The 13,238-nt window shown below is 44.9% G+C and overlaps 1 protein-coding gene across 1 annotated transcript in view; it reads right to left on the bottom strand.

Moving 5' to 3' along the window:
• Positions 1–9,355: 9,355 nt before the first annotated feature.
• The window catches only part of LOC120913235 (complement C4-B-like), a 198,284-nt gene continuing 194,401 nt past the window's right edge, over positions 9,356–13,238 (bottom strand). The window contains exons 40-41 of the mRNA XM_040323048.1: positions 12,318–12,453; positions 9,356–9,624 (exon numbers count right to left, since the gene is read on the bottom strand). Of these exons, the coding sequence (XP_040178982.1) occupies positions 9,483–9,624; positions 12,318–12,453 (278 nt within the window). The 3' untranslated portion in view covers positions 9,356–9,482. The remainder of the gene's footprint in view (positions 9,625–12,317; positions 12,454–13,238) is intronic.

The following is a 13,238-nucleotide window of genomic DNA, read 5'->3' as shown; positions in this document are numbered from 1 at the left end:
TATGGAAAAAGTAAAAACTCATGCAACAAGTAACCCCATATCCTATGCAAGCGTATCCATATATGTCATTGCTTGTGTCAAAGTCACTGTATCTTGGAAAGTGTCTCTTATTTCTGGATAGCTGCAAGTCTCTTTTATGCAGGGTCTCAGTCTTGTTATCTTCTGCTGAACTGGAAAAAGTCAAGTAAGTTTTTATGAAGAAAAATGTCATTAATGGAAAAAGGAGTCCTGAGATAATGAATTTTCTCCTTTTTGTGTATTTTCTTGCTTTCCAATTTTCTTTTATTTCTTCTTGGAGTTCTGTGTTCCTCCATGTTTGGTTATCAGATGCCATATCGTAAGTCGTGGGATCTCACGTCTTAGCCGGCTTGGTTCCTTGAATCTTTTGTCCTTGTAGGATGAAGAGCAAACGTCCTTTCTAGATTCTATAATCGGAGTTTTCCTGCGACTTGAGAACTCATGAATGGGTCTCTTCCCCCTCTTGTGGCAAGGTGTTAGGAAAACCGATTAATGAGCTGGCTCGCCATATGTAAGAAGCTAAATTAGACACGTGTTATGTCAACAGCTTCTTTCGCAGGACGTTTCTTTCAAAAGTTCAAATAGCCGGGCTTACTCAAAGTATGAGTTTTATTAGCATCTCACTTGGCATCAACTTGTAAATACATACAAAGTTCAAATCTTCATACAGCTTGTTGTAGTAATAACAGAAGATTAGTTAGGTATAAGCTTAAAGAATAGCATAGTAAAAGTTCCTTCGTCTAGCTTCAGTGGTGTGAGAAGTGTCAGCTTCGAACAGCTGTTTGTGAGGTAAGCTTGAGTGTAGGCCTTAAGTAAACAAAGTGTCCTTGCTGTCCTTCTGAAGTGTATGTGTTGCGAATGGTGGGTGAGTGTGTAAGTGTGTCCTATGTCAGTTTAAACTCTCTCTTTATACTATAAAAACCCATATGTCAGCTAAATACATGGTAACGCCTTTTCTCAAAAGGATGCTTAATATGGTTTAAACCAAAGCGAACTCACAACTCCACCCATAACTCTGTCATGTTCAACTTTAGAAATAGAATGTACAACTTCATCCCCATATCTGCATCTCCTTGAGATGACCTAGCTGATTTGATTGACAGCAACATATAGCTGTTTTCTACTAAAACCAGTGGGTTGACCTTCTGTTAAATGCCTAATTCTTACATAAGATATATCTTTAAGATTCAGAAGTTCTATACCAAACTTACAAATGCATAATAAACTCATAATTGAATACATATATATATAGATATATAAATATATCACTTCACACAAACTCTAGATAATTAAACAAAGAATATCAAAAAGTAACTTTTAACTTTGAAACATATGAAGACAGTATTTCTGGTTTTACTCTATGATACATGACTCTGTGAGTATTCTTATCCGTGAACCCAGTGACCTCCTGAACCCATGTCAAACTTGGACATCCTTGGGACAACTGGACAAGACTCCATTCATACATACCTAACCTATTTCAAGATCTGTCTTTTGCTAGGTCATGTCATTAAATGATGACTTCAACCCTGTAAACCAAAGATCTTGATAAAAAGCCAAATTAATGTAATTATTCTACAAGCAGCATCACGGAAGGGGACACAGACGGAGGGGGACGCTGCGCGTGGAGGGGGAGAGCAGCATACACCCGCCCTCTCCGCTCGCAAACTCTGTCTGCCCTCTCTGCTCAAAACCTCTGCCCACTGACCAAGTATCGGGTCAGGCATCGGGAGCATTTGCGCGAGTACAAGTACTCGCGCAAATGCTCTGTATCGGTACCGATACTAGTATCGGTATTGGGACAACCCTAGGTAGGACATCAATGGACTCCATAGGGTGGTTAGTGTTTCTTTAAAGGGGTTGTAAAGGTTTGTTTATTTTCTAAATAGGTTCAACCCCTTTAATAGTCAGCAGCTGCAGTATTTGTTGCTGCTGGCTTATATTTTTACAATATTTGTGTGAAGTTCCTCTTTAATAAGAGACTGAGGGATGCAAAGCAAGGTACTTGAGTAACAAAAGCACCTCCGTCTGCAGCCTGACATGAGTTTTATAGGCCGTCACCCTCTCTAGGTTTTGATCGTCTCTGTTCCTTCCCCACACCCATCATCTGATTCCCGCCCCATACAAACCGAAACTAACTGTTCTGGAAATCCCCGAACGTTTGTATGATAACAAAGGGCAAGTTTTATGATTGCAGCGTCCAAGTTTATCTGCTTTGTCTAGACACCAGCTACTGCAAATATATATACAGACACACACAGGCCCAGATTCACGTAGGGCGGCGTATCGTATTTACGCTACGCCGCCGCAACTTAGAGAGGCAAGTGCAGTATTCTCAAAGCACTTACATCTAAAGTTGTGCCGGCCTAAGCGCGCCTAAATCAAATGAGGAAGAGGTGGGCGTGTTTTATGCAAACTAATCATGACCTCACGTAAATGACGTTTCGAACGAACGGCGCATGCGTGCGCATGCTCAGTGTCACGTCGAATTTTGAAAGTAAATTACGCCCGCTCAATGCTTAGTCGACGTGAACGTAACCTACGCACAGCCCCATTCACGGACGACTTACGCAAACGACGTATAATACGACGCTGTTCGCACGTTTCCGACGTCCATACCTAACATGACTTACCCCTGCTTTATGAGGGGTAACTTTACGCCGGCGTATGTCTTACGTAAACGACGTATCTTGATACGCCGGGCGCACGTACGTTCGTGAATCGGCGTATCTAGCTAATTAGCATATTTGACGCGGAAATATACAGAAGCGCCACCTAGCTGCCAGCATAATTATGCACCCTAAGATACGACGGCGTAGGAGACTTACGCCACTCGTATCTAGGCAACTGTGAGGCGTATCTGATTCTATGAATCGGGCGCCGAGTTGCAACGGCCCGCACTCAGAGTTACGACGGCATATCTGGAGATATGCCGTCGTAACTCCTTTGTGAATCCGGGCCACAGTATATAAAGATACACTATATTACCAAAAGTATTGGGATACCTGCTTTCCACGCACTTTGGCCCGGATTCAGATACAATTGTATATCTATCGGCGGGCGTAACGTATCTCAGATACGTTACGCCGCCATAAATTATGGCGCAAGTTCCGTATTCAGAAAGAACTTGCGCCCTAAGTTAAGGCGGCGTAGCGTATGTTGTCCGGCGTAAGCCCGCGGAATTCAAATTCTCCATGCAGTGGGCGTGTTGTATGGTAATGATGGCTGACCCCACGTAAATGACGTTTTTGGCTAACGGCACATGTGCCATCCGTGAACGTATCCCAGTGCGCATGCTCCAAACTAACCCGCAAAAATGCCAATGCTTTCGACGTGAACGTAAATTACGCCCAGCCCTATTCGCGAACGACTTATGCAAACAACGTAATCGACGGAAAATTTGACGCTGGCCCGACGTCCATACTTAACATATGATACGCCTCATATAGCAGGGGTAACTTTACGCCGAAAAAAGCCTAACGTAAACGACGTAAAAAAATGCGCCGGGCGGACGTACGTTTCTGAATCGGCGTATCTACCTAATTTGCATATTCGACGCGGAAGTCTAGGGAAGCGCCCCTAGCGGTCAGCGTAAATATTGCACCCTAAGATACGACGGCGTAGGAGACTTAAAAAATGATCGTGTGTGGGCTAAGACGACGTAAGAAAAGCCACGCATGCTCAGAAGCAAGTTATGAGATGGGAGCGCTCGTTCTAGGAAAACTACCATTCATAATGGAGTAAGCACATTCATCACGCTGTAAAAGACAGAAAAGCGCGAATCGTCTTTTACTAACACGGAATCAGCTAAAGCAGCCCAAAGGCGAATGGAACTTCCCCTTTATAGTGCCGTCGTACGTGTTGTACGTCACCGCGCTTTGCTAGATAATTTTTTAAAAACGATGGTGTGTAGGCAACATCGTTTTTAATGTTGAAGTTGGGAAAACGTCGTTTTTTCTCATGCTGAAAAATGATCGTGTGTACGCGGCATTAGTCCGTAGGGTTCAATATTGAGTTGGCTCCGCCCTTTGCAGCTATAACAGCATCAGCTCTTCTGGGAAGGCCGTCCACAAGGTTTAGGAGTGTGTCTATGGGAATGTTTGGCCATTCTTCCAGAAGCGCATTTGTGAGGTCAGGTACTGATGTTGGACGAGAAGGCCTGGCTCGCAGTCTCCGCTCGAATTCATCTCAAAGGCGTTCTTTTAGGTTGAGATCAGGACTCTGTGCAGGTCAGACAAGTTTCTCCACCCCAAACGCACTCATCTATGTCTTTATGGACCTTGCTTTGTGCACTGGTGTGCAGTCATTGTCAGGGAAGACGTCTGCAGAGTACAGCTGCTGTTCCCCGGCGCACGCCTGTGCGCAGGCACCAACCATGGACGCTCAGAACGGCCGTTATTTCGTATTTCGCATTTGAGGGGGCAAACTGGCATCATTTGGTGGGGAAACTAACTGCATTTGATGGGGGAACTGACTGTATTTGATGGGGGAACTGACTGTATTTGATGGGGGAACTGACTGTATTTGAGGTGGCAAACTGGCGGCATTTGATGGGGGCAAACTGGTGGCAATTGATGGGCACAGTGGTGACAATTGATGGGCACAGTGGTGACAATTGATGGGCACAGTGGTGACAATTGAGGGGCACAGTGGCGACAATTGACAGGCACAGTGGCGACAATTGACAGGCACAGTGGCGACAATTGACAGGCACAGTGGCGACAATTGACAGGCACAGTGGCTGCATTTGATGTTTTTTTTTTTTTTTCAGTTTGTTTGCACCCCCCTAAAAAATGTATGCACCAGCCACCACTGGTGCAGGCACACACACCGGTGTGGCGGTAATTTGACATTCTTCCTATAAGATCCCCGACAAAGGGGCAGATCCACGTACATTGGCGCATATTTGCGTCGGGCGTAGCGTAGCTAAGATACACTACGCCGCCGTAACTTACTTTTTTTTTTTGGAATCCTCAAAGAATTTGCGCCGTAAGTTACGGCGGCGTATTGTATGTTTGGCGGCGTAAGGGCGCGAAATTCAAATGGATGTGATGGGGGCATGTTTTATGTAAATACGTTGTGACCCGACGTAAACAACGTTTTTTTTTAACGGCGCATGCGCCGTCCGTGGGAGTATCCCAGTGCGCATGCTCGAAATTAAACCGGAACAAGCCAATGCTTACGACGGTGACGTCATTCTACGCAAATCCCTATTCGCAAACGACTTAGGCAAACGATGTAAAAAATTCAAAATGCGAGGCGGGAACGACGGCCATACTTAACATTGAGTACGCCTCATATAGCAGGGGTAACTATGCGCCGGAAAAAGCCGAACGCAAACGACGTAAAAAAATACGCCAGCCGGACGTACGTTCGTGGATCGCCGTAACAAGCTAATTTGCATACTCAACGCGGATTTTGACGGAAACGCCACCTAGCGGCCGCCGAAAAAATGCACCTAAGATCAGACGGCGTACTAAGACGTACGCCTGTCGGATCGATCCGAGATGCAGTCGTATCTTGTTTTGTGGATACAAAACAAAGATACGACGCGGGAAATTTTAAATTTGTGGATCTGCCCCGAAATGTCTAATCCACCATCCACTCACTGCTCCCTCTATAAAATCAGACTTCTCAGAGCCCCAGGGCCACAGCATGCAGGATAACAGGATCCACAACCAAAAGCAGAACAAATACAAGTTGTGTTTTTTTTTGGCTGCCTGCGGATACTTCTGGGTGAATGCAGCAGCAGCAGGAGGAGGAGGAGCAGGAGGAGGAGGAGGAGGAGGGTGTTCCGGGGTTTCTGAGGTGAGTCACAAGACTTTCTGTTGTTAAAGCTGAACTCCAGACCGATATAAAAAACACCAATCATTTCAGTTATTCCTTCATTTAGAAAAATCATTACATTTTATTTTTATTGCATAATAAATACAAATCCAGAGCTCTTTAGATTTTTTTTCACTTTCCTAAACTGGAATGGCTGCAACAATGCGAGTGTGGTCTGCCTACACTGCCAGGAGAATTTTTTTGTCTGTGATGATTGAAGAAGAATTCCAGGTATGAATATTTTATACATAGTTGCATTGATCCGGCTTGGAGCAGTGCAAATATGGAAATACAGTAATACCTGGGATTGCCAGCATAATTTGTTCCGGAAACATGCTTGTAATACAAAGCACTTGTATATCAAAGCAAATTTCCCCATAAGAAATAATGGAAACTCAGATGATTCGTTCCACAACCATTTATTCATAGGTCCTTCAGTTTATAGTCCATATAAAAAGATAATAGCAATGTGATAGGTTGTGTAACCATAAAATGTCCATCCACAAATTAAAGCCTCCCCAAGGGGATTAGAAGCAAATTCAGCAGGAGCTCCAGAGTATAAAAGAGAAGAGAGGCGCCTCTAAGTGTAGCAATATGGTTACATTTAATGAAAGTACAACATTTAGCAACTCACATGGTTGATGATTAAAAGAGGCACATCTAAGTATGCAGGGATCCGGGGTATAGCTGTCCATAGACCATGTAATGTTGATGGGATGACGTTGATGGTAATGAGGAGGATGGTCTATGTGGACAGCTTCACCCCGGATCCCGGCATACTTAGATGTGCCTCTTTTAATCATCAACCATGTGAGTTGCTAAATGTTGTACCTTCATTAACCACTTAAGCCCCGGACCTTTAGGCAGCTAAAAGCCCAGGCCAGGTTTTGCGATTCGGCACTGCATCGCTTTAACAGACAATTGCGCGGTCGTGCGACGTGGCTCCCAAACAAAATTGGCGTCTTTTTTTCCCCACAAATAGAGCTTTCTTTTGGTGGTATTTGATCACCTCTGCGTTTTTTATTTTTTGCACTATAAACAAAAATAGAGCGACAATTTTGAAAAAAATGCAATATTTTTTACTTTTTGCTATAATAAATATCCCCCAAAAACATATATAAATATTTTTTTTCCTCAGTTTAGGCCGATACGTATTCTTCTACCTATTTTTGGTAAAAAAAAATCGCAATAAGCGTTTATCGATTGGTTTGCGCAAAATTTATAGCGTTTACAAAATAGGGGAAAGTTTTATTGCATTTTTATTATTTTTACTACTAATGGCGGCGATCGGTGATTTTTTTTGTGACTGCGACATTATGGCGGACACTTCTGACAATTTTGACACGTTTTTGGGACCATTGTCATTTTCACAGCAAAAAATGCATTTAAATTGCATTGTTTATTGTGAAAATGACAGTTGCAGTTTGGGAGTTAACCACAGGGGGCGCTGTAGGAGTTAGGGTTCACCTAGTGTGTGTTTACAACTGTAGGGGGTGTGGCTGTAGGACTGACGTCATCGATCGAGTCTCCCTTATATAAGGGATCACTCGATCGATGCAGCCGCCACAGTGAAGCACGGGGAAGCCGTGTTTACATACGGCTCTCCCCGTTCTTCAGCTCCGGGGAGCGATCGCGAGGGGGCGGCTAGAAACAAATAGCCGTGCCCTCATCCCAGATTGCTCCCCGATGATTTCCAACCGCCGCATGTACCGGGGGGGGGGGTCCCGACCCCCGACCCGCGGAAAGGCAGAGACCATCTGCCTGTACGTGCCATTCTGAGGACGTACATATACATGCGGCGGTCGTAAAGCGGTTAATGAAGGTACAACATTTAGCAACTCACATGGTTGATGGTTAAAAGAGGCACATCTAAGTATGCCGGGATCCGGGGTAAAGCTGTCCTCATAGACCATGTAATGTTGATGGGATGACGTTGATGGTGATGAGGAGGACGGTCTATGTGGATCGCTTCACCCCGGATCCCGGCATACTTAGATGTGCCTCTTTTAATCATCAATCATGTGAGTTGCTAAATGTTGTACCTTCATTAAATGTAACCATATTGCTACACTTAGAGGGCCCTCTCTTCTCTTTTATACTCAGTTGTGACATGACGCTACTTGCATATCAAGACATCGCTTGTATATCAAGGCAAAATGTATTTAAAAATGTTGCTTGTCTTGCAAAACGCTCTCAAACCAAGTTACTCTCAAACCAAGGTTTTACTGTACAATACCATAGCTGGCCCATACCCCTGGAAGCTGAGAATCTTTGAAGACACCACTACTCCAGTGATCTCCTCTTGTTTCTGGGTCCTGTTCTGAGTGGGCATCCTGGCACGTTGTGAACACAGGAGGTTGTCCACTCGGCACGGGCACCATTCAGAGAATGCTTTACATTTTCTGAATGAACTAAAATCGTTCTGTGATTGAATGAGGTGGAAAGCATGACATCACCACCCCACCTCTCCACCTTGTCCAATCAGCAGGCCCGTCGGAACACGACAGGCAAAGCAAGCAACTGCTCCAGTCTCCAAGCCTACCTTAAGGCCGGGTTCACACCTATGCGAATTGGTTGCGGCTTAAACCGCATTCAATTCACAGAACATTTCTAAATACATTAATTTCAATGAGGCTGGTTCACATATGTGCGATGTGCGTTTTCTAGGCATTGCGTTGCCGCTCAGGTGCGAATTCAGGCCCATTATCTTCTATGGGCACGCATCTGATTCGCAGATGTGTTAATTTCTCTTCAGCATTTCTCTCATTCACCTCAATACACTTCCCTCTCTCCTCTCCCAGGTCTCCAAATTCGCAGCTAAAACGGAGATGATCTGCTGAACAGTTCTCTTATCTCTGCAGAGATAACAGAGCTGAAATTCGCACCGCACAAGTGTGAATCCAGCCTAATGGCCCGTACACACGATCCGAATATCGGACGAAAATGATCGTCCGATGAAGAATCGTACGATTTTCTGATCGTGTGTACACTACTTTCGAGAGCCGATCACGACCGTTCATCCGATATTTTTCGATCGGACATGCACGAAAATTTTCCTCGTACGATGTAAGATCGTACGATTTTCATTTAGTCAGTACAGTTGTCGTCCGACAATACAATACAAATACATTACAACACATGACATCACTTCCGATTATTTTTTTCGGTCGTACGAGAATTTTCGTGACTTTAATAACCTATTTAATTTTACTTGCGACTATTAAGCGAAAAAAGTCCTACGATCCGTCGTACGATATTTGGATTGTGTGTACGGGACATAAGTATCTCTTTAGTGTCCAACCACACCTGCAGTATGTCTCCAGTCTTTAATCACACCTGTTGCTGTAGCATTACATGCTTTGAACCTGGTGCACATCTCTTTGGTAATGTGATAAACAGTTTTTGTTTTTTATATGCAATGCAATTTTTTATGAAACTACACAACTTATTTAGTTGCATTCCTAATGAGAGTGTTGCTAGAGGTATGTCACAAAGAGACTGACGGCAGAGCTCATGTAGAAAGAAATGAGTATACTTTATTCATTGAAAAAGACAAGCTGTTGTAGGCTGAAAGCTTAGAGGTGAGTGAATGTTAGCTCTTGAGTACAGCAAGATTGCAGGTAAGTTAATAAGGTGCTTTACACCTTACAGCCATTTTCTCGGTAATCAATCATGAAGCTTTTCACGTCCATGCATTTGTTACGGTTGAGTGTGGCCCTGCAGACATCTGGACCAGCCAACGCCTCCACCCAAGAATTGTTTTCTAGGACGTATCTCAACCTGAATGAGACAAAAGAGGGATAAGTAATGAGAAACATGCAGTCTGGATTATTTGGTCAGCACTGTCAATGTTATATTTCTTCCTAATGTACAGATAAATGCATAGTGCACTTGGCGCAATGTCACCAAATCACCAATTTTTTTTTAGGAACCCTGTTTGGGGGCTTTGGTGAAATATCAGTGGTCTAAACAGACCCCTGGGGCCAGATTCACAAAGAGATACGACGGTGTATCTACAGATACACCATCGTATCTCAGACGTAAACTGGTCCTATCTATGCGCCTGATTCATAGAATCAGTTACGCATAGATAGGGCTGAGATCCGACAGTGTTACAATGTGTTACACTGTCGGATCTTTTTTTCAATTTAAAAATGGCGCCGGGGGCGTTCCCGCTGATTTACGATAAATAATATGTAAATCAGCGAGATACGCAAATTCACGAACGTACGTGGACCCGTCGCAGTGTTCTTACGTCGTTTCCGTAGCGGTTTTCCGTCGTATACTTACCCCTTCTTTTATCAGGCGCAGCCAATGTTAAGTATAGCCGGCGTTCCCGCGTCGAATTTGAATTTTCCTACGTCGTTTGCGTACGCCGATTCACGAACACGCGCGTCGCAAGTCCCGCTCACGTCGCAACCTAGTGACGTCAGTGGGAGCAATGCACGCCGGGAAATTCCCCGGACGGCGCCTGCGCATTTAAATCGGCGCGGGAACGCGCCTGATTAAATAGTACACTCCCCTAGCCGCGGAATTTGAATTCCGCCGGGGGATTTAGGATCCGCTGTCGCAAGTTTGGAGGTAAGTTGTTTGTGAATTAGCCACTTGCCTCCTAAACTTGCGGGAGCGGATCTTAATTAACGTAGACCGAGCGGATCTATAGATCCGCTGCGCTAAGTGAATCTGGCCCCTGATGTCTAACTTTTGAGACAGAGAAAGGGACTGAGGACAGGGATTCCCCAGTCCCTTTCTCTGCAGCCAGGCAGCAGGGGGAATCTGCATAGTACAGGGTGATTAGGGTGTGCCCAGGCACACCTTACACCCTATGTGCGCACGCCTATGGGGGCAAGCTTACTTAGGAGAAACAGGAAGTGAGAAATTCAGACAAAGAAAAAAAACATTTAGAAGGGTAAGTGAACCAACAATGTATTAACTTAAAGGAACCTATTTAGAAAATAAAAAACAAACCTTTACAACCCCTTTAATATCAATACCCCATTTGATGAGTGCCAACATTTTGGTGCATACACATATGGGGTGTAACTAAGCAGAAACCTTAAAGTGACAATAAAGGTTCGCAGATTATTTAAATAAAAAACATGTCATACTTGCCTCCACTGTGCAGTTCGTTTTGCACAGAGTGGCCCCGAACACCATCTTCTGGGGTCCCACAGTGGCTGTTTCGGCTCCTCCCCACCTCAGATAACCCCCTCTGGCAAGCGCTCTCCCAAGGGGGTTACCTTGCAGGTGCGCTCCTGAGTCCTGTTGTCGGGGTCCATTGCTGTAGAGTACTGGACTCGGCCACGCCCCCCCCTGGCGCCCGCATCATTGGATTTGATTGACAGCAAGGCGAGCCAATGGCTGCACTGCTATCAATCTATCCAATGAAGAGCCGAGAAGACTGGGAAAAGGAAGAGCGCGTTCGCGACGCTGGACTTTATAGGGCTCGGTAAGTAAAAGGGAGGGCTGGGGGGCCGGTAATCGTAATATGTTTTTTCACCTTAATGCATAGGATGCATTAAGGTGAAAAAACATGGACCTTTACAACCCCATTAAGCCCTTTCTACCTAGGGTCACCTGTCCTCTAGCCGTTCACGTGCCAAGAAAGAGACAGCATCTACTCATTGGGGCCAGATCCACAAAGCATTTATGCTGGCGTATCTATTGATACGCCGCGTAACTTCTAGTTTGCTCTGGCGTATCTTTGTTTTGTATCCACAAAAGCTAGATCCGACTGGCGTACGTCTTAGTACGCCGTCGCATCTAAGGTGCATATTTACGCTGGCCGCTAGGTGGCGTTTCCGTCGATTTCCGCGTCGAGTATGCAAATTAGCTAGATACGGCGTTCCACGAACGTACGTCCGGCGCATTTTTTTACGTCGTTTCCGTAAGGCTTTTTTCGGCGTATAGTTAAAGCTGCTATATGAGGCGTATCCTATGTTAAGTATGGCCGTCGTTCCCGCGTCGAATTTTGAAAATTTTACGTCGTTTGCGTAAGTCGTTCGCGAATAGAGCTTTGTGTAGAATGACGTTCACGTCGTAAGCATTGGCTTGTTGTGGGTTAATTTCGAGCATGCGCACTGGGATACCCCCACGGAAGGCGCATGCGCCGTTCAGAAAAAAAACGCCATTTACGTTGGGTCAAGACGTATTACCATAAAACACGCCCCCCATCTCATCCATTTGAATTGCGCGCCCTTACGCCGACACAGTTACACTACGCTGCCGTAACTTACGGCGCAAATTCTTTGAGAATACGGGAAATACGCTGTAAGTTACGGCGGCGTAGTGTATTTGAGATACACTACGCCGGCCGTAAAGAAGCGCCGCGCTTTGTGGATCTGGCCCATTCTGTGTGAGGTCACATGCAATTACACAATACAACAGCCCTTATGTAAAGGGCTAATATGGTCAATGCTGACCCGCTACCAAAAGTGTAGATATGTGATAGCAGACAGATGACCATCACCCACCTGTTCTTTTCATCCGTTGTCTCTCCATCTTGCCCCATAATCAGATACTCATTTGTGCCCGTATCAATTTGCATCTTACAGCTCGCACGCTGGTAGAAGTATCGGATGTCTCCAGCTTCAAGATGCTCGTCTGCACCTAGACAACAGGAAGGAAAAGGGACCGTAGAGTGATTTTGTACATATTTTATTTCTGTTTGCTCAGGGTGGGTGGAAAAAGTAAAAAAAAAAAAAAGTTTTCTTTTCAGAAAAAATACCAAATAGTACACATTAAAATGGATCTAAAATCACAAAGTATATATATAAAGTAACATCTAGAAATATAAATTGTGCCTAAGAAGTAACACGGAAAGATTACCATTTTGTCTTGAATTCCTCCTGAAAAATACCAGTGAGCTTCCTGTGAGCCTCATAGCTGAAGGGTGAGATCTAAGGCAACCTCTGACCAGGGCTGGTGCAAGGACCTTATTTTGTCCTCCCCCCATGGTTCTGACCCTGACTCCACCCCCTTTGCCCTGCCCATGTATACGCATACCTCCTTACTTTTGAACTTGAGAATGAGGGACACTTTAAGGAGACAGTTCTGCAGTATGAACCAACCCTTAGGGAGAGAAAGAGGGAATGATCACTATGGGTATATGGAAGAAGGGAAGGGGGATCACTATGGATCACGGAAGGCAGGAAAGATTACTATGACACCTGGAAGGCAGGAAGGATTACTATGACACCTGGAAGGCAGGAAGGATTACTATGACACCTGGAAGGCAGGAAGGATCACTATGGCACATGGAAGGCAGGAAGGATCACTGTGGTACATGGAAGGCAGGAAGGATCGCTGTGGTACATGGAAGGATCACTGTGGTACATGGAAGGCAGGAAGGATCGCTGTGGTACATGGAAGGATCACTGTGGTACATGGAAGGC

This window comes from Rana temporaria, chromosome 9 (assembly GCF_905171775.1).
Source record: "Rana temporaria chromosome 9, aRanTem1.1, whole genome shotgun sequence".
Lineage (NCBI taxonomy): Eukaryota > Metazoa > Chordata > Amphibia > Anura > Ranidae > Rana > Rana temporaria.
The sequence above is the reverse complement of the archived record's forward strand: the minus strand, read 5'-3'. Positions and strand labels throughout refer to the sequence as shown.